This window comes from Anoplopoma fimbria, chromosome 1 (assembly GCF_027596085.1).
Source record: "Anoplopoma fimbria isolate UVic2021 breed Golden Eagle Sablefish chromosome 1, Afim_UVic_2022, whole genome shotgun sequence".
Classification (NCBI taxonomy): domain Eukaryota; kingdom Metazoa; phylum Chordata; class Actinopteri; order Perciformes; family Anoplopomatidae; genus Anoplopoma; species Anoplopoma fimbria.
The window spans coordinates 5,725,870-5,747,971 of record NC_072449.1 but is presented as its reverse complement, the minus strand read 5'-3'; the positions used below and the strand labels follow the sequence as shown (position 1 = coordinate 5,747,971).

The 22,102-nt window shown below is 40.0% G+C and overlaps 1 protein-coding gene across 2 annotated transcripts in view; it reads left to right on the top strand.

The window, feature by feature from the left end:
• Positions 1-21,397, top strand: part of lsamp (limbic system associated membrane protein) — a 182,037-nt gene extending 160,640 nt beyond the window's left edge. The window contains exons 5-8 of one of the 2 annotated variants that reach the window (XM_054608685.1): positions 6,181-6,309; positions 7,395-7,515; positions 14,865-15,013; positions 17,442-21,397. In XM_054608685.1, coding sequence (XP_054464660.1) covers positions 6,181-6,309; positions 7,395-7,515; positions 14,865-15,013; positions 17,442-17,539 — 497 coding nt within the window. In that variant the 3' untranslated portion in view covers positions 17,540-21,397. Of the gene's footprint in view, positions 1-6,177; positions 6,310-7,394; positions 7,516-14,864; positions 15,014-17,441 lie in introns of both variants that reach the window. The other variant, XM_054608608.1, reaches the window with a different exon arrangement.
• The last annotated feature ends 705 nt before the right edge of the window (positions 21,398-22,102 follow it).

Genomic DNA, 22,102 nt, shown 5'->3' with positions numbered 1-22,102 from the left:
GCCTCGGACTTGAACAGGACAAACAACGGCAGCAATTCAGAGCCAAACAATGTGCGGCCACGCGAAGAGAAACCACACCGACGCTTCCTCGAAAAACAACAAAGGCATGTGAGGAGACGAAGAAGAAGAAGAAGAAGAAGAAGAAGAAGAAGAAGAAGAAGAAGAAGAAGAAGAAGAAGAAGAAGAAGAAGAAGAAGAAGAAGAAGAGAGTGGGAAAATGAGATAGAGCGAGGAATGACAGCGTTGAGGAAAACAGACGGCTGCAGCGCTCCTCTGCGCGTATCATTTCTTCGGCTCAAGAAGCGGCAAATAAACAGCCGTCGTGTTTTGGCTTCAACACCTGTGTTATTTCTGCACTGCCAGCAGCAGTGACAGCAAATGGCTTGTGAATAGAAGTGGAAGTTCTCCTTTTGTCCTCACACTGCTGAAAAGATATTGTTCATACAGAATTGCTGCCAAGTGTAAAAAAATATATTAGAATGCAGGAAATATAACACTGCACATTAACGAGATGAGTCTCACGAGGCTATTTCTGGTGCTTTCATTACAAAGGACTTAAGATATTTCAGATTGCAAGTGATTTGCTTTTAATGGTGTAAAATGATGTTTGTCATTTGAAACCAATGCCTCACACAGTGAAATCACTGCATTCAAACTCTGAGTGCAGCATCCCTTTATATAGCAGTATCGACCCCTATCGCATTGAATGGTGTGTTTGGTTTTGGCAACACACTGTCAATAGAGTCATAAGTGAGTTTAAGATACGTTTCGTCTCCGAGCTCAGTCATCTTTTCATTATTTCCACCGGGAGGAAGGTGTTGATGAGGATTGTTACTCTGCAATTATGTGTTGACCCGTCATTTAAATCACACCGACTCCTGACAGGGAGATATCTGCCATGCGGCCTCCTCTGATAAAGCCAGAACCAAGGTCCAGAGGGGGGGGCGACAGCTAATGTGCACGTATGCACACACACACACCAGCGCACATCCTGTCACACTCCTGCAGACAAAAGAAAATAAATGTCGCGGGGTCTTTTATGCTACTCAACTCTGAAGTTTCTCAAATCCGCTGCTTAACATAAATTAGCATTTGCAAAGTAAATGTAATGTTTCGCACTGTGGTGAAGTGATGCTGATGAATGATGCATGAGGATATGCAAATGGCCGCCATCCAGTTGCCGGCTGAAGTTGCTGGTTTGTGATTCTCATTCCTCACCTCTCTCTTTCTGCGACCCCCCCCCTCAGGGAGAAAGGGGGCATGTATGTGTGCATGCATGGACCTACAGAGTGTGTGCCACCGCTGTCCCTCACTCCTAAAGAGTATTTTAATCGACAAAGAAAACTTGTAGTTTTTCACACAAACTTAGAGTTGCAAATCAGTATCCAGCAGGCATCTGTAGAAGTGTACTTCTTCAAGGCCCCTCTACTCTTCCCGACTCACTTGCAAAAACCTGCTGTTACATATCCCACGAGGCTTTCAACAGTATGTGTGGAAAAAGACTGCAATTATATGCACTGTCTTCTCAGCATGGCTAGTGCCAGGCAGCTTGGCTAATTAGGTAATGGCAATTTGAGCTTGGTGTCCAAGAAGGGTTGAAAGGTTGGTTTAAAAGCAGTAATTGATGTACTCACACTGCTCAGCCATAAACATTTGGTATACACTACATGTTTCAGTCACAAACTTTACTTTTTCATCTCGTTTAGCGATACATTTCATAAGCTTTAAAATGGCTAAGAATAAAAGGTGGCTGTAGTGCTTAATTGATCTATAGGCAGCTGCAATGCAGCTTACTGTATAACTTAATTATTTGAGGATGTTTCTTGTGATTCTCAGTTATTACATAGTTTTCATTGACAGTATGTTTTGGAGCATAGTGATTTTTCAATGCGTCTTCTCACACCCACTCCTAAAACAATAAAAGACAAATTACCAAGCAGCCGTTTGTATGGATGCTTTCTCAGTTCAATGGTCCAAAGCACCTTCTGTGACCACAAGTTTGTATTCCAGTTTTCACTCAGAGAAGGAAATGCATTTTTTCCCACCCATTCTCTTTGTGTTCCTCATTGTGAATTCTATTTTTAAAGTAGCTCAAGGCTACTGACACTTGTGTGCTCCCCAACTACTGAGTATACAAAGAGAGAAGTCGGAGAAAGCCACTTGTAACATGGAAATATAATCAAAAGACATGCATCAAACGTACTGCGGTTTGGCAGGGGTTTGGACTCTGACCTGCATCCACAGATTTTGTGTGTACCCATGAGAATGTGTGAGCAAGAACCAACAAGAAAGAATAGGTGTTGGTGCTGTCAAAAAAGCCAGTTTCAAAGTTAAAAATATCTCCATCCATCCACACATCCATCTGCTGAACAATTGATTGCTCATAAAAATTGCAATATGAAAGCATGCCATTTATAAATTGCATTGAAAAAACATAATTAACAATATCTTAATAAGCTGGAGCAATGGAAAGCTTCCATATGTTGGAACTGGGGATTTAACTATTATTACGACTGTTGATAAACTGAATATACTCATCTTTTGCTAATTAATGTTTATTCTTTGAGATGGCTTCGTATTATTTATAATGTTGTAAAAAAAAAAGGGTGGGTTGTATTTTCTTAATTTAAAAAAAAAAGATTTGTTTGAATCTCACAGTTAAACTTCCAACACATTATGTCATCATTTTAAGCATATCACCTCAAAAGCTCTGAATGGAAACCTTTCGGGATTCAGGGCTGTAAAGCCACGACCATTTCAGTTAAGCTAATGGCAGCTCATTAGCTAAAGCTCCACATTGCTGCCATTAGAGGTCAGTCTGATATCAACATTGTCAGACATTACCAGCAGTTTGTCATTATTACCGTACCTGGCCAACTATAAAAAGCTATTATAAATTAACAGAATGTCGTAAATATTGAGCATTATTAGGGGATGATAATATTCCCTCCGTGATTGTGATGTGGCTGAAGGAATGACAATATCTGTTGGTCGAACATTTAAGTCCAGACTGAAATGTTTCAGCAAATAATGGATGGATTGCCTTGACATTTTGTACAGACATTCATGGTCCCCAGAGGATGAACTCTACTGACTTTTTATCTAGCAACACCAAAAGGTTGCCATGTTTATTCTTGATTGGATAGACCACCATGAACTTTGGCACAGATATTGACGTTGCCCAGGCGATGAATCCCAATGGCTTTGGCAATCCTTCGACTTTATCATGTCAACATTTTAATTTGTCCAATACTTTTTGTTTATTATCAAACACCTTCAAATGTGTGATACCAGCTGTACTGTTTGTTAAGGTTATTGTAATTAGGAAACTTAAGAATTCCAGCACAGATTGTAAACAGTATAACTGTTTTAAGCATGAGCATCTGGAGAAAAAAAAAAAGTATATTTTGAAAAAACATGATACTTCTTGTCCTTCCCTTACTTCATACTGTTTCCCTCACTGTCACCAACTCTCCCTCCTCCCTCCAGATTAGCATAGAAATGTGATTATGTAGTGCAGTGTAATGCCAGGGTTCATGGGGCTTTTCTAATGTGCGCATTCACCGCTGTCAGTGCTCCCTGACAGCCCTCAAGGAGATGTGTCTTCATCCCAGTTCATGCATGCACGCGTCATACTCACCATTGAGACGTTACGCCTCTGCACGCAGGCGTGGGCACATGGGCGTACACATGCACACACATTCACTGTACACACGCTCGAATCAATTCCCTTTCGACAGGATTAACCTATCTATCTTCATTACGCTTCATTAAACAGATAACGTGATGCACACACTTCCCGTGCGGGGAAGCTGTATTCTCCTATGGGCACGGACAAAGATGCAGGAAATGTATTGTAATTAATTGTTTCTTTAGACAGTACCTCACGTCCCATTCATCCTTTCATGATTGAGTTGCTCTCTATATACAACAGGTGAGATTACTGACAGTTAATTGCTGCGTAGAGACGCATCCTCTCATCTCTCATTTGGATTCTCCTCTCTCTTCTCGCTTCTCTATGCTTTGATCTCTGCAGTCACCTGGTTTTTTCTCTCTGTGTGTATCCAGCACCAAACCAAAAGCACCGAAGAAGAGATTGAGCTTCAATAGAATTTCCATGGCAACAGATTTTCAATCATACCTCTCCAATCACGTCACTCTGGCAGTCCATCCAGTGGGAGCTGAATATGGCTGAATGTGGTCTGGCTTGGGCTTTGATCATGCTCCCACTGATCTTTCAATCAATATGAAATAATGCTGTATGAGCTGACTTCCATCTCCATCATGCACTTGATATGGATCATTTAGTTATATTTCACTGAGACCTGACTCAGATTTGTAGATATCTGGGCGTGTGAGCTTCAGGCACGTATAAAAAGTCATTCGGATGTTTTGCTGTTACCTGGTGATTTTGTGAGCTTTACAGCATGAAATGGCAAAGCATTTACGTGTGTTCACCAAAGCATAGCAGGCTGTTTTTGAGCTAACCTCCCATGTCGGAGTCACTGAAGTTGCTGGTTCATTTCTCAGGTCGCCACGCTTTGGTGTCACAGGAACCCGCAGCCCCTCACACGTAACATGAGCATGAACTTGCCCACTGACATTTACTGTTGTCACAAACATTGCATTCTCCCCAGTCAGCCCAGAGATCTCCTCCGTGCAATGTATTTCCACCGCCAAGATTCCATCATTGCTTATTTTCTTAGATTCAGGAAAGAATCAGTCCATGTTATTGTAGTTATTACATTTGCTTAGTCCTAGGAGACTCCCTCCCTCATTCGGGGTAGATAATTGTATCCTTTTTGAGAAATATCCTGAGATCTGCACTCTTCGTATCCTGTCTACAAGCAGATGATTCCTTATTAAGTTTCCAATTTACAATAATTTCATTTCCCATCACTGTGAAATGTATTTAGAATGGAAATTCAACTCAAAAGAACAAGCTGTACGTCTTTGTATTGTGTGCAAACACATGGCATTATCAAATTCAGCATTAATTATCACACTTTTAAACTAAAGCAATGATGATTTCTCAGGGTCTTCACACCAATGCTGTTTTTAGAGGTGTTTAAAAAGATGAAGTGCAATTAATGTGGCAGCACATCAAAGACTTTGCCATTGTTTCCTCCTGACTCACCCATAGATCTTTAATAAGACAAAGCCGATCGTTCCTAATCAGGCACCGAGACACTGTGTTCTTTACGTGGCTAATTAGCTGGATTGCTCATTAAACAATTAGTCAGGTATCTGCACTGTTAGCCTCGGTTGAGATGTTTTGTCCGACATTTGCAGGTACTAACTCCTCTGTTAATTCAGGATGTCGACTAATAAAAGTCAGCGTAACAAGTTTAAGAGTCAATCGAAGTCATTCAGACTGAGTTTTCCAGCATGACCTGACTGTGAATTTGAATTAACTCCGTTGTGCAATATGAGTGTGGATGAATGCTTTAGTTCAAGTGGCTGCTGTATTTATTTGGCCCTCCCACACTTTTCCAATGCTGGAATAAAACAGGTTATATCAACTACTTTATTTCAAGCATACTCATGCCTATAAAGACACATATCTGATACCACTATGAATTAGGAAACATGACATTGAGCAATGTTAAAATTCCTTTTTGTACCTAAACGTACAGTATTTTGCAAAAAATATGTTCGAGAAAGTTCTGAGTGAATCTTAAATTCTAACTAAGGTTTCAACTGTAAAAAAATACAATTAAATTTAAATATATCAGTTTCTATAGTGGTTGTAGTAGTAGTAGTATAAACAGATATCTGACAGAACAATAAACATCCAAGTGTGCAGATACATGTGAATATGCCTTATACAAAACTCAGTATTAGTATGTTCAAACAAAGTCCGTAATGTAAAGTAATGTATACAGTTTAGTGATGGAATGTATAAAATGTGACTCCATTTATCTCTCTGTTGGTCAGTTTTCTTCCATTTATTACATTTTTCTTTTTGATGTGATGGCTTGTAGATTATTCTGGTTTAGAGTCAATGGGAAAAGTAAGAGTTGAAATCAAAAGGAATTTTTTACTCTGGAACAGAGTTCAAACATTAACTTTGTCTTCACCCCTCCTCCTTCTTTTATCCCTTTCCTTTTGTCTCTCTCTTGTTTGTTCCCCTTCCTCTCTCCTCCCTCCATCACCTCTGTCTCCATCTCTCTGCAGCAGAGCCGTTGGACGGAGAAGAGTACCTGGACATTATAGGTATCATGCGAAACCAAGCGGGTCGTTATGAATGCAAGGCCAGCAACGACGTCGCCACGCCTGATGTCAAATATGTCAATGTGGTCGTCAGCTGTAAGTAACCAGACAATACGCCGCTTGCTGTATTCGAAAATGAATAGTGATCAATATGCTCACTGCCTTTGATGTTAGACATTTCACAAGATGAGACATTCATTAGATGAAAGCATATAAAAGTCAAGATTGTAAATGAGTGCAGAGACGTGGAGAATGTAGTGTGGCAGAGAGCGATGACTGAATCTTGAAAGTTTTAGAGCACCCTTCAGTCTTCTCAAGAAGAATCCAGTTAGAAAGAGAAAGATCTCTCGCTTTGATTGCAACTGTCATTTCCATGGTAATTATCGCGTTCCATCATCGTGTAAGAAGCGCTTCGCATTTCAAAATAAGTTCACCTAATTACATCTTATCAGGGGTCCATGTTGGAGCTGTCGAGTGTGATACATCTGTTTGATTGATGAACACCTCCCGAGACGTCACAAACCCACTTCCCTTCTCAGAGGAGTTATAGAATTCTCTTTGATCTGAACAAATCACGTATGGCTGGTTGCCCAAATTGAACTTTAGCCAAGTGCCTGAATGAAATGATAAAGATTTCTATATTAAACCATGTCTTGGTGTTTAATCCTTAATGGCAAACGGGCATTAATCCACATATTTATGGCCGTTGTGACGTTTCTAGAAATTGTTGTCTGCATGACAAATGATAATAAGCTCAAGGAATTTCAGGTTTTTGCACTGATTACTTTTCTAAGCCCTAAATAATGTATCTTACATTGGCTCTCTGGCCTTGAAGGCCTTAATAGATAATTATTTTTGACACGACAAAATGTGCCAAGTAGAATAAAACTTTAAATTCCAAGGTTATTGTTGGTTTGTTGGGTTGTTTGCTTTTATCTGTGATATTAAATACAGGACCATTTGCCATTGTATGAAAGGACTTGTATTCTGACTATTCAGACATACTTAATGCAATAAAATGAAATTCACTTTCTATGAAAAGGAGATCTGGGCACTCCAAAAAAAGTGGCACATTAAATAATTTTATTTAGCAGGAGCAAAACATTTGATTTTGCAGTGAATAGGAGTTTTGTTACTGTTTTTTAGGATGTGACTTATTTCAACTCTGTTTGACTCTGCAGACCCTCCAACGATAAAGAAAACCCAGAGCTCAGAGACTCCAGTGGGCCGCATGGGGACACTGCAGTGTGAAGCCACGGCCGTGCCCACGCCAGAGTTCGAATGGTACAGGGACGAGAAAAGGTAAGAACTTGGCACACATTTACACTATCACTCCCCACATGTCACAAACAGACACGTGTGAAGAGCTGCATCCGTCATGATGAAATGACCCACTGATCCAAGATGATCGTGCAAGTTCGGTCAAACAAGCCATTAAATAGAGCACAAGCCATTAGTCTCATGTATCACAAATAACTATATCAACTGTAAGACAGATCCTTTCAAAGCAGGCACCATTCGTACTCCGAAGCACCTTTACATTATTACTGTAATTACCTCCCGTACTGTTTCCAGGATGGAAAACCTTCTCTACCTTACATGTCGGATTACAGGAAACAACAAAGTCTTTGAGGAAAGCCTTCACAGCAAAAGCTTTTACTGTACATGCCTGACAACAGTTTGGGAAAGTGTTTGTACCAGAGCTTGTAATGCACCCTCTTTGTGGTTTATTTATGTGTGTTCTGTATTTAAACATTCTGATTTGTCATTAGTGCTAATTAGTTACAGCTATGGAGTCCTGTTGGTGTCATTCGTTCAATGATAGGTTGCAGAAATAACCTTAAAATTAACTTGCCTTGACTTGCCTCGAGGCACTGAGCAGACTTAGTTTATTTTGTCTGCCATTACAGATAAAATAATGAGGCAAAATAATGAGATTTATATTGAATTTACTTAGGCCTGACCATGGCAGCTGTAAGAGGCTGTTTACTGTTGTGAGCATAATCAATGTGAAATTAATGAGAAGCAATGCTTTCTAAATTAAATATCATATTGAACACTGTTCCTTATGCAAGTATTTGGTGAATACTGAGCTTTATTCTCTGAGCTGTCTTCAAACAACGGGACTACACTGAGATCCAAACCTGTGATCTTTTTTTTAATGGTCTGGTTCAGAAACTTTCCACAATGCTCTCTCCAGAGTAGCTTTCTCCTCATCTCTCAAAAGTGGCAGCAGCTCCATCACTTTATTTTCTGCGCCAGACATGCTCTCTATCATTTTAACTCAGTGGTTATAATGGATCTCTTTGATCCCTTTGTCAAATCTGCCCTCGCAGTGTTCCCATTGTCACGTCCCAATGTTAATTTTGTAACATCATGTGTGGTTTGATAATGACCCACTTAATCACTCACTAGGCTGTTATTCCGTTGTTGAAATAACTGAGCGATACAGCAGTGGAATTTGTAATATTCTTTTGACAAGAGAAAAAAAGGAGATCCTCCTGCATGCAATTTTTATACGGTAGTCACTGAAAATCTGAATAACCCTTCTCCCATACAACAAGCAATTCCATTGAAATGGAAATCAGCTTTTCCGCACTTTACTGTCTCCTGTGAAATCGTAAATTGTGCGACCAGACACAGATGTTCATTGGAAAGCGATCAATTTAAGTGTCATGCATGTGTCTGGAAAAAAAAAACAGTTGAAGAGGATCGAAGTGTAATGACATTCGAAGGCGACGGCAACCCGGTCCTTCCATTTCATCATCTTATCATTTAATAAGTCCGCCCTCTGCAGCAAAACTCGTCACCTGAGTCGGTTTGGGAACAAGGAGTGAGAAGAAAAAAAAAGAAAAGAAAATGATAAGAAAATTGCACATGCAGAGCGTCACGATCCGCAATTTCACTCCCACCCAAATTACAGCAGTAAAAGTTCCCTCACGATTGGGAGAAAATTATGGTAGAGGTGTCACAAGTGTTATCACAGATATGGTCTCTGAAGTAATAGGCCTATCACGGCAGTGCTTGAAAAGAAAGATTTATGGCGGTTGAAATATTTTTGCATTATCTGTTGTTTCCAACCGCCATCTATCACAGTTGTTTTGTCCCCTGGAAGATTTGGCTGTGTGCCTGTTCTTGACCCCTCCCTCCATCTCCCTCTGCACCAGAGGAAAGTGTTATTGCACTTTCTCCTTGGATGATGATGTTAATGCACCATAATAAAATCATTTATCCTTGCTTGGCTAGTTAATTTCATAGTCCCCTCCCGAAGAATCAAAGCTAATGCCCTGTCACCCTGTCTTATTTACCTGAATGTTAAGGTCTCGCTCCGGTGCTTGTTTCCCTATTAATCAGTTTAACCTCATCGACACACAGGTTATCAGTGGACACCCTGAAATCTGCATAAAAACCAAGAAAATATGTTAGTTACGGTCGCTGTCAAGCTTTCGTTCCTCGCAACACTCACAGTGCCAGACTTACCACTCCAAATGTGGTTCTTTTGTTTCAGACCAGATGCAGAAAACAGCAGCCTTCTCATTTCTAGCTTGCAAATATTGATTTGCCAGCTGAAGGGACAACTCTTTCCAGCAGATTTAACCGTTGTTATTAAGTTAGTTAATGTTAGCTCCATAATTTGGTTGAAACAAAGTCCCCAGCTGACTTGTTTTAAAAATGGTAACCCTGTAAAATGGGTGCTGATATGCATTAGAAAGCTACATATAAGATAAGATAAGATAAGATAAGATAATCCTTTATTTGTCCCTCAGCGGGGAAATTTGCAGGCTTACAGCAGCGTAGAGTAAAGTGCACACAAGAGACATAGTAGAAGAAGACAAGATAAAAAATAAAAAATGAAAAATAAAAAATAAAATAAAATAAAACAAGTATTATAAATAAGCAATAAAAAAAAACAGTAGAAAAAACAACAATAACTGAAATATTATATTCACAGACAGAAAAAAAAATGATATTTTAAGGTCGGAACAAGCATTTTTTTCTCGGGTAGTCATGTCAGCAGTGAAGGAGTTAATCTCCTTTCCTGCAAAAAAAGAACAAACCAAGGGTTTGGCTCAACACTTGAAAAAGGTGATTTCTGCACTAACAACTGGCAGATTTACAATCCCCATGCTCCTGTTAGAACACAGGAGAAGTAACAATGTGTTGATGGATTTGTATTGTCACCTCTCATTATTTCAGCCTCAAACACAACACACTGTACTTTAATCATTGCTACATTTTAAAAAGTTCACTTAAGTTTTACTGAAGTTTTTTGATTATTGTTGTCGCCTTGTTGAATTAAGCTTTATTTAATCCCTTCCTTCAACAGTATTTTGACAAACAAACTAAACTGTCATGTTTCATATTTTAATTACTGATACCCCTCGAATGCAGGATTCAAAGCCTCAGTGTATTTCACATTGCTTAATTGTTTTCCTTAATCCCCTGACCCATGTTGTATTTTGAATGTCTTTTGTTTACTGATTGTTCTGACAAGGGAAGGGACGTAAGTTAGCGTTAAAACTGTTCCAAAACCCAAAGCAAGGTACGTTAATGTTTTATTAATGCTGCGACAACCCCACTGAATGGAATGAACCTTGCCTCTTTGGCAACTCCCAACTTTCCGTTTCCTCTTGTGGGGTTATGTTAGCCCAAACAAATCACACAACAGCTCTCTTGGATTGGATTGAGGCACACATTTATTTGCTCCAATTATCTAGTGCCAAGTTTGAAAAGCATCGCTCTCACCTGCCCAAACAAACCTAACCGAAGGAGTAAACACTTTAGGCTTCAAACAAACTGCTTGGCACAAGCTGGTGAACACACATACACACACACACACACACACACACACACACACACACACTCACAGACTCACAGACTCACATACTTGGCGGCAATGCTCGCTCCTTTCACCTCCTCTGACTAGAAAGGCTGAACTCACCTTATACCTTGTGCTTATCCGTCCTCCGTCAGTCCTAATCTCCACGCGAAAACATGGACCCCCCCCCTAGCTAGATGAAACATAACTCATCCTCTGAAACATAAATGAAACATAAATGAAACATTGCTCCACAGCAATCTCTGACTTCACCAGGATCAGAAAGTCTCCATGGCACTTAGGCGCCTAATTAACCTCAGTGGAGACCGATTCATCATGATCTGAACGCAGCTGGCCAGAATTTCATAACGGAAAAAATATTACTGCCTGGCTGTCATGACCCTCCCTGCTCCTGTTGTCTCCTTTTAACAGCAGTGCATGATGGAAATTGGATCAACCTGTACATTTCCTGCCCCTTCAGCCTCTATTTTTAAAAATGATTCTGTAAAGCTAACCCTAAAGGAGAAGCTACAAATCTGATTTGGCACAGAGAACATATTTCCCCAGTTGTTACGCAGTAGCTCTTATGAAACCCATAATTAATTATAGTACCTAAATCTTGAGAATTGTGTTTAAAGAACCACATGTTGTCAATCTGCTCCTGTTCTTTGTGCAGTAAATCAATTCAGCCATGTTTATAAGGTGAGCAAATCCAACAAGAGCTGTGTGCTGACATGACAGACAGATATGTTTGTTGTCTAGTCAGCTGATGCATGGCTGTCGCCGACACCAAACCGCTTTCAATCATCTCTGGGTTATTGTCTCAGCAGGACTCTCCACTTGATTTCATTTATCATCTGCCTTGAATCATAACAGGCCTGTCACTTTCTCTGGCAGTGATAACCTACTTTGGATGCTCCCACACGCTACAGAATCAAATCCGTCCGTCTGATGATTCGCTCTGGTCTTTCATCTCTGCCGACCTGCAGTCGCAGCCCACACCGCACGCCCTCCGCCAAATAGAGGGGTCAAATCATTTCAATCTGGGGTTTAATGTGAGTAAGAGGTAGAGTGGCTTTGTGCATCAGGGATGGATCACTGAAGATATCCACTGGAGCACTGCTGCCCTCTGCCTGCAAGGAAGGGCATCAAATTTGATACAGTACTGATGAGCACACTTGAAAAACTTCCCTCTGCAAAAAAAGAAAAAAGGTAGATGTGCACGATTCCTGCCAACTTCTCTGATAATGTATTCTGGTCTATTATGCCAGATGAAGAAGCTGGCAGAGACACGGGCATATTTGAGTATGAACTTGAGTTTAAAAGTGAGTGAAGTTGCCGGCTGCAAGTGCCAAATGCAAGTGCCAAATGCGTTAAAAGTTAAAAATGGGCCGCAGAAATGTTTGAGCTCGCTAAATGCAAAAAGAAAAAAAAGAGAGACTCACTTTTGGGGGGCCAGAGATCCAGTTCCCTGTTCTTTACGCTCCGTTTGTTTCGCTGCTGGGTGTTTGAACTCCCACAAAATGTGGAAACAAAACAAAATGAAACCTTCACTGTGAAAATAAAAGAGAGGGTTCTTTCTCTTTTGACCTGTTTTAGTCAGTTTATTCCCCCTGCTACTGCATCATGCCCTGTAATCTATAGTAAAAAAAAAAATAGCTGTTTTTCTTTCAGCTCCCTGTGGTGCTGTGTATATGTGGGTCTCTCAGCATGCTCTGCGGGCAGGCAGACCTTTTTAATAGTGCAGTCACCTCTCATGAAGACACACTGGAGAATATATCTGCTGCTGGTCTTGGGGGGGTGGGTTTGCTTTTAGATGAAGTGGGGACAGTGCTGGTGCCCTACCTTAGCTCTCGCTCTTTCGCTTTCAGACACACACACACACACACACACACACACACACACACACACACACTGCCACCGTTCCCAAGGTGTCCCTATGGGAAGGACCTCAGCACTTTATCAAGTCCCCACTCCCCAGGGAGGTAAAATATGCTGTGCCATGATGTGCGTTTCCCTTTTTATGTTAATACTTTCTATCAGCCAAGCATGTGTCAGCACAAACTTCTTGCTCCCCTGCTCCAATTCCGATTACCACATTACCCAGACTTAAGCAGGATTAAGTTGAGCCGCCTCAAATGAACTTCAACTCCACTCATGATACGAAAGGGCTCAATCAGCTCAGAACAAGCAGAATCCATTATGTGCACCGTGTTATTTAGAAAGGGTTTTATTTGGTTGTGATGATGTATGGAACAGTTCATCAGCGAAGTAAATAGACTGAGTCAGCAAATTGCATTGATTAATTTGAGCTGAATGGGGTTCAAGGTTTGACATAATTGATTGTCAGAAGTTTGGTGGTCATTAAGAGTCCCAGAAGTGGAGAGGAGGACGTCGGCTGCATACTAATCTAGCGGTGACCCTGTTGTTTGATGACAACGAAAGACATAGAAGCAATAAAAGAGAACAGTGAAGAACAAACTGACAAACTGCTCAGTAAATATCCATACAGACAAACAGTATTTCCTAAACATTGTTTATTTTGTATTTGACTTTACTGTTCTGCCAAGTTAATGCATTTCTGCAAACCTCATCATCATGTACACTCAAGGGAGTTGATTAACATGCCACTTACCTCTATTGCAAAGTGATTGACAGCACAAAAGTAGAATCATTGTTTTGAAATATGATGATTGAGACCTTTACTCACATACAGTACATAGACATTTCTATTAAAATTGTATGAATTTTTTAGATCTGGTGTTTTAGATCCATTGTTAGCATGTAGATTTGGCTGTTTTCAAACATCAAATTCACAGACTTCAGTGTGTAACTTTTTTAGAAATTGTCACTTTAACATTGTATTAAGCATAAGAACATAATCATCATCTCGTCAACAGTCGACGAAATGAATGTCATTAGTTCATTTTGTGAAGGGATACAGAGACATCTATTTAATAAGACAGAGCGCACTAGTGGCAGCAGTATTATGCCTCAAGGATGTCACACCAGTCAGAAAACAGCTGAATCCCCGTCACCCATGTTTCTGTAAGGCTGAAAATCTTGAGTGGGATTAATGTTGGCAAATGGACCCAACCGCACAACAAAGAGACCAGGAAGCAGATAGAGTTCAACAGGTGTATTGTAGGAGTTGCTGAAGCAGGAAATGACAAAGGCGAGGCTGGAGAGCAGCAGGAAGTAGAGCGGAGAGGGGGGGGTAGGGAGTGGTTAGTTAGGTTGGCAGCAGAGGAAGCAAAGCGAATGAGCGAACAGGATTCCTGGAGCACAGAACACAAACAAGCATTAGACGAGGTAACAAATACAAAGGTAGAATCACTGGAGCAGGAGGCCATGAACAAGCTGAGACCGGAGCAACGATCTGGCAATGAGAGGAAGGACAGCTGGGGTTGGATATACTCCGGGTCTATGAGCTGATTGTAACCAGGTGTGTGGTGATTGCAAACAGGTGTACTGGTAGGTTCATTCCAGGTTACCAACCAACCACACACACACAGATTGAGAGACAAACCGGGGACATGGACGTCACCAGAGGAGTGGTGGAACACAGGGCGACACGTTGGAAAGCCATAAATATGACAATTCTTTTCTAAAAGCTCGAAGTGCGTATTTTCTTTTAGTAGAAAATCTGCATATTTCCATGGTTAATTATCCTCTAATATAGTCTCCCGTCTCATTAACATGCACAGACACTGCAGATGCTTTTATTTCGCCCAAAATGTCAGTTGCTCCCTTTTGCCTTAAAGAACCCTGATTTGCATTACTTTGCAATTTACTTAACTTGTCTTCTCTTCTGTCTGTCTTTCCTCTCCAGGCTGTCCAATGCCCAGGGCATCAATATCCAGATTCTTGGCACTACTACCATTCTCATGATTGCCAACGTCACCGAAGAGGATTATGGGAACTATACCTGTGTGGCCTCGAACCGACTGGGCGTCCAGAATGCCAGTCTTTTCCTCTATAGTGAGTATAGACATCACTGCCATTTGCCATAGCTCACGGTTTGAATCCAAAAAGGGAAGATCTCCAAAAACACAGATAAAGTATTGAGCATGAATTATAACAAAAGGTTTTTAGTATCAATTATACACCAACCCATCATTTAAATCATGTGAGTTTCTGAGATTGAATGACTTTGAGGTACTAATTCTATTAACCTTCTTTCCTATTGAATCATTGAAAACCAGCAGGGGGTTAGTTTTCTGTGCTTTTCTTAAAGCTTCACTGCAAGAGCTGAACAATTGAAGCAAGTATGGGAACTAAAACCTGCTGTGAATTTTTTTTTACTGATTTGCCAAACAATATACTCAACTCTGCATGAGGGTAATTTAACGGAACCCTCGTGGAAATCCAGCAATATGGCTTGAGAGGGAAGGTGGCATCTGGTGAAGTTAAGTAATGTTCAAAGGGTTTAAGTGAACTCAAAGGAACTGGCTACTTTCAAAATGTGTTTCCAAATGATCCAAATCCAATTTTAACACCCCAAAATGTATCCAAAAGAGGACTAGAGTGAACAAGAATTCATCTTCAAGGATTAAAATTAGAGGAACTAAGAGGAACTTACATTTTGTGTTGATTTTGGCGGTCCCTGTGGACAAAAGCAGTAGTGTTTCCGAGCCAGAGTTCCTTAAGAAAACCTCCTTTCATTTTAATTGCCCCACCAAGTCCTTGTTCTGGTTCTCCGATGCCTCACTTCCCTCCAGCGGGCCCAGCGTGGTATGGGTGTGGGCTCCCAGCAGCAAAGGCACAACTCTTGCTCTCTGACTGCAGCTAGAAGGTGGCAGATCTGTCCCATAGACTGCATAAACTAAGGTCATGGTGTCACCCAAAGATTTCTGGCTGTAGCCATCTTGGCAGTGACGTCACAGCCGAGCCCCAGACTAATTCAAAAATGGGCAAAGAGGTGGATCGTCGTTGGAGCCGTGGTGGGCCCCTGTGACGCACCGAAGGTTTCACTTGGTCTGTCTGCGGTGCGCTGGTTTCTGCCTGAGACCCCGTTGAATTCTGAGCTGAAGGATCTTCTGATGAACCTGCATGATTTCTTATGACTTTGCGTGGCATCAGGCCCGATGGCACCAATGACAAGCAACAATAATATCTAGAGAAACAGCCATCTTCCCTCTTTAAGTTACCGCAGCATCTCCACTATCTGCTGCTGTTTGATTATCAGTGGACAGCTACTGCACTCCTTTAGGCCAGTATCGTCGCATACGCTCAGGAGCACGGCCAAAAACATCTGCTGTGACATCACGGATTATGGTTTGACCAGAAGTGCAATATTCTTGAAGGTTTGAAGCTATGAAGATCAGTGCAACCACAGTTTTCTTTCCTGCAATCATTTTTATTTAAAAGTGCAACAAAAAAAACATAAGCAAATTAAGAAAACATCTTCATCAATTTGACAATGCAGAACATTTAGGAATAAAAAAGATGGCTGCAAACACAGGTATCACAACCAGTTACAAAACACACGCAAATATTCTGTGTTTCCATATTTTATTGTGATTTCTGTTTTTGCAGCACATTTCTTTTATTCCATTGTGTTTTATCACACTGCAGCATTTTTTTTCGAGATGCTGTGCATGTGATGGTGAAAGTTTTTTTTCTTGATTTGCTTATTAAGTCTTTTTGCATGTGTTTTCTTAAATTGGAGTGTGTTGAGCTTTCAGGGCCACTCTATATTTCCCCTAGTTAATGCCTCGGCTGTGCTCTCAGAAGCATAAATCAGACTTGAGCTTCATTCACAGCAACGGAGGCAACTGCATAACATGACCACCAGATGTCACCAAACACCTGTCAAAGTCTGTAGTCACTGGCTCAGAGGAGGTGCATATGTCAGAATCAGAATCAGCTTTATTGGCTTTATTGAATTTGACTCCGGTTACTTACGCCCACTAATACACAGAAACAGACAAATAAACAAAAAAATCAAGGAGGTCCAAGAATAAAAAATTATAAAAATTAACTATTTTGTACACAGAAATATAAAAATGCAAAAGTATATATATGAACATAAAAAAACACAAACAACAACGACAATGAAGTGTAGATAAAAGTGCAAATATGCAAAGTGCAAGACTGCTTGAATAAATATGGAAACAATTTTAATTTAAAGTTACCGGGTTATTGCGCATGGATTTGTACCACACAGAGGATGAATGATTAATTGTTCATGAGAGTGACGGCCATAAGACAAATGTGAATATGTTCATATGTATATTCTTCATAGCAACAGAATAATTATTTGTAAGTGGTACTACTCATCTGTCAAACTACAGAAACCATTGTTGGCGTTCTCCTTCCAGAAAATCTAAATATTCTCCCTCTCTCTCTCTCTCTCTCTCTCCCTTTCTCTCTCTTTCTCTCTCTTTCTCCCTCTCTCTCCGTACAGGACCTGGGACAGGCCGAGATATCAACGGCTCTGCCTGTGTATCTCAATCACTGTGGCTCCTGCTGGGCTGCTTCGCCTGCCTTTTCTTCAAGTGTTAATCCCGCTGCCCTCCACCTCCTCTTCTTCCCCATCCTGGCCTTCCTTCTTCCTCTTCCTCCTTCTCTCCAACTCACCGACATCCTTATTGCTACCTTATTACCAACTTTACCGCCCCCCCCCCAGACTGTTTGTATCATGATATGAAAACCTTATGTGCTCTCGATGCACTGCTTACAGATATTACGAGAATGATGGGTAAATTGAGTAAAATGTTATAAGAACAACAATAACGGTGACATGAAGGACAGAACAAGCAAACAGCGCTCTTGAATTGCATTATTCTTAATTTGTATGCACTTGTTTATTTCTGTTATATCCTGTCCTCCGGGTCTGGATCGGGGTTTGGGATTCGTTGTAGTTTTGTCTTCATGGGAAAGCCGAGGCACCTCCTCACAGGGATGCCAACAATCAAATGTACCTAGAAGTACTGAAGATGAAAATATATATTTCTTCTTACTCCCGTAGATGTTTATGTTAACTTAAATTGTAGATCTAACAGAGTGTTTAACCAGTGCATTAATGAGCAACATGCAAAGTATCTGCCAAATATCCATAAACTATATAGATTTGAAACTAACACATACAGAAATCAAATGGAAAATACTGTAATGAGATTAGAGATTGATATTAACTAGACTGAAACACAGACAAAGAGCATTAGCATGATATCTCTCCAATCAATGACATTGTTTCTGAATGCAGCAGCCACTCAGGTTGCCGTTGTTGAGCCTAGAAATCGAGGATGCAGTAAATAGAATCAACTTGATCCTACTGAGCTAAACCATAGGGGGCGTACAAAGCCGATGAAATTAGTATATCTTTGGACGGATACCTACATCTTCATTCAGTGGCTTTGCAACCACTCGCCTTTATTCCAAACCAATCCCGCTTTTCTTTTGCAGCAGGAAAAGAAACACAGTAGGTTATAGTGATGCGTACTGTACATAGTAACATTTTGTATTTCTCTATGAAAAGACAACTTGTTCTGCCACTGTAACAACAGGACACAAAGAAACGTTTTGCAGTGTAGGTCGCTTGTTTGATGACCAACCAACCATACTGTGCAGTTTGTCTCTGCTCCACAGCAGGCTGCACCTCATTTAGCTGCAAATACTGTACCACATACAGTGTTGGCTTATAGTTTATTTTAGTTTTAGGATCATTCTTCTCTACTGCTGGAATTTGGATATAAATGTATGACACCAATGAATGACTTCCTGTTTAGTTTTTCTCTTTCAAAGAAGTATGCGTGTTTTAATATGAAATGATACAGAAAAATTCATAATTATTTGATATTGAGGTTGATTTTTTTCTGTCTTTACCTCATTCATTTTAGTTGTGTGTGTGTGTGTGTGTATATATACTTGAATCCAATGTCCTTATACTATATAAAAAAGGCAAATTTTATGTGTCCATGTTTCTGAATAGGGTAGCAAATTGTCGAGGGTAATTAACTTGTAGATCTCTTGAACTGGCTACCCTGTTCTATCATGTGAACCGAAGCCCAATAGAAAATGATGTTTTTAAAAAAAAAAGCATAAAAAGAAGATAGTTTTGTGCAGTTATTATTGTACCTATCCTTGAGATAATACAAGTGCTGGCTTATATGATGTTTTAGAGAATGGAATATTATGTTTAGCTTGCAATTCCAGGAATTCAATATGAGAGCAGCAAGCAAATCTAGACTGAATGCTTAGTCTGCTCAATGGCCACTAAGTGCTGATGGGCATCTTTAACGAAGTAATACCATTATATGACATGTTCTACGGCTAATTTTCTCATGACACCTCGCCTCTCACTGAATTTATTTCTTCACGAACAAAACGGTTAAATATATACTTCATCTGTCAATATTTTGTAAAAGAAGAAGAACTTTCAAACAGTGTGAATCATTCAGGAGACAGCCCAAAGGCAATTCCTGTTGTGACAAGAATTGCTGAAACTGGTGCCCTCTATTAGCTGCCTTTTTGCCATGTATTTTGACCTACTGTGAGGTGACTAATAGCGTACGGACTCCAGCACTCAGCTACCCTCCTCGAATGGATGTGTTCATGTCTCTACTCTTCTAACAACCAAGCCGAGGTAGTAGTAGTACTGTAAAACACACGTGTAATTAATGTCATCCTTGTCATACATTAAAGAAATTCTCCCAGGTGTTTTCAGTGTAAATGCTTCTGAGGCCATAGCTGTGTGACTTGCCATCTAATCCAGATCCTAATTATCCTAATTATCATGTGGCCACATCTGCAGAAGCAGAGCTGCCAGGGGCCTAAAACAACCAACAATTCCAATCAAAGCAGAAACATTTAAACAGTTAAACTAAATTGCTAACATCTCCATCACACAAACATTATCTTATAACTTGATTTTTCAGTCTAGGAAGTGATAACAAAGCCGCTTTATTCTGTCATCAGCTTATACATGATTTTTTTTATTGATTTTCTACGACTGAACAACTCTGCTGTGTCCACTTTAACGTGGATTTACTTGACTCCTGGTGTTTTTCTACTACAATAGTATTTCTGCAGACTATCTTCCCGCTTTGTAGCCTCTGGCTAGCTCGTATGTGAAGAGTTTGTCAGCAACAGTCATCTGCTTATTGTAGAAAGGAATAAATGAACTTGAAGCTGTGTTGAAAATAGTTCTTCATGATAAGTTTGCATGAGTGCAGTCTGTGCTACATGTCTATTTCAGAAAGTCTGTTCGTCTCACTACTGTATGAGTCGCATAAAAAAAACAAAACTCAGGGCAGTGCAAAGCTGGCAGGCTCTAAGACAAACTAAAATGTGTTTTTTGCTGGAGGAGACCCTGGCAGAATACCAGAGCAGGGTCGAATGTCTCCAAGTTGTGCTCGGCATTTATTTTAACCTGTTTGGAATGCATGATGGGTAGAAGAATATTATTTTAAAGGATGCTACTGTTTGAACTTTCTACCATTCAGGTGATTTTCATGCAAGGCAAACCTCACCAATGTGGATGTCCAAGTGTGTACATGCAGGTTATAACCAGCCAATAAGCACTGACTAATACTAAGACCACTTGTGTTAAAGCCATGCAGCTCTGTCTTATCCATAGATGACAGAGGAATAAGGAATACTGTCCTTTCATTGCTCATAGAGAGACCAACAGCCAGCCTATGGACACAGCACCAACCCCCTGTAGAGAGACCAGGCTATCTACTGAGAACTGTAGATACAGCTATCTAGTTTACTATTGAGCATTTCCTCAAAACATCACCATCGCTTCACTGTACAAAACTGGCTTGTGTATGTGCGCGTGTATGTTCACTCTGATTCTGATTCAGTTCGTTATTATTAACCTACCTGAGGCATGAGATACATGACGAGTTGGACAAACAGCTAACTTTTTACTTTCCGTTGAGCTATGGTTACAATAGTAACCTAAGTTTAGCTCTTTTTTTTCTTTTCCTCCTCTGTGTGTATATACAGTGTGATGTGTCTGCACTAGAATGTTGTAAAGTCAGCAAAACCATCAGATCGTGTATATACAACTCAACTTTCAAAGATTTAAACGGCAAATGTAACTTTCACGTTTGTACCTCCCTTCCCTTTGTCATGGGAAATCAAGATTCAATCAATGATCATTAAACAGCAATGTCCCATTTTTCTTTTTGTTTTACTTTACTTTACAATGGCATAAAGTAATTGCAGTCAGTTTCTAAAAAAAAAGATATGTAATAAAGGAATATGAGAAAATGTTCATAACACAAAATAAAGTTGTTTGAATTCAGTGTTCAGTATTTGAATGTGACTTGAAATGCCCAGGGCAAATAACCTTTTTTTGGAGATAAGTGGAACACACGGAATCTTGGTACACTTGTGTTTATCACCATGTAACATGCAAATAAAATGATATATGTATTGTTGTATTCTACTTGGAAGACATTTTGTCCTCAGAGTGTGAGAAATACAACTATGACTCAGCTCACCACCAAGGAAATGTTCCTGTTTCACTTTTTTGTGCCATAGATTAAAGGTAAGAGTTGTGTTATCACAAAACATGGACACACATTATTGAAAACATGGCACAGACTTGTAATACTACATCACTGTGCACCGTACTGTCATGGTAGCAGCTGCAGTAAATTGTTTCACCACAAGATGTCAAAACAAACCAATGTATGCACCTGCTGTGTTGTAGGATCTGGCAGATTGATGACACAAAACAACATCATGACTCTGACCGCTTCTGACTTTGGATATGAAAAGGCAATGTAACCCTTTCAAAGGTTAGTTGGCAAAAGGATGGGGTGGAAAGCAAATGAGGTGTTATATAAAATGTCATAGTATATGAGGCTATCATATGTCATCGAAATAGAAGTCGCAAACTTTTAATATTGTTTGTCAAAAGTAATAGCATATTATGCCAAAAATGTCATAGTATGACAAAAAAGTCATACACAGTATGTCAAATCTTTAAATAGGTATGTCGAAATGAGGTCATAGAAGTCATAGTAAAGTATGTAGAGAACGGTAATGAACAAGTCATAGTATAGTATGTCGAAAAAAGTCATAAAAAAGTTAAATTATGATATGCCGATA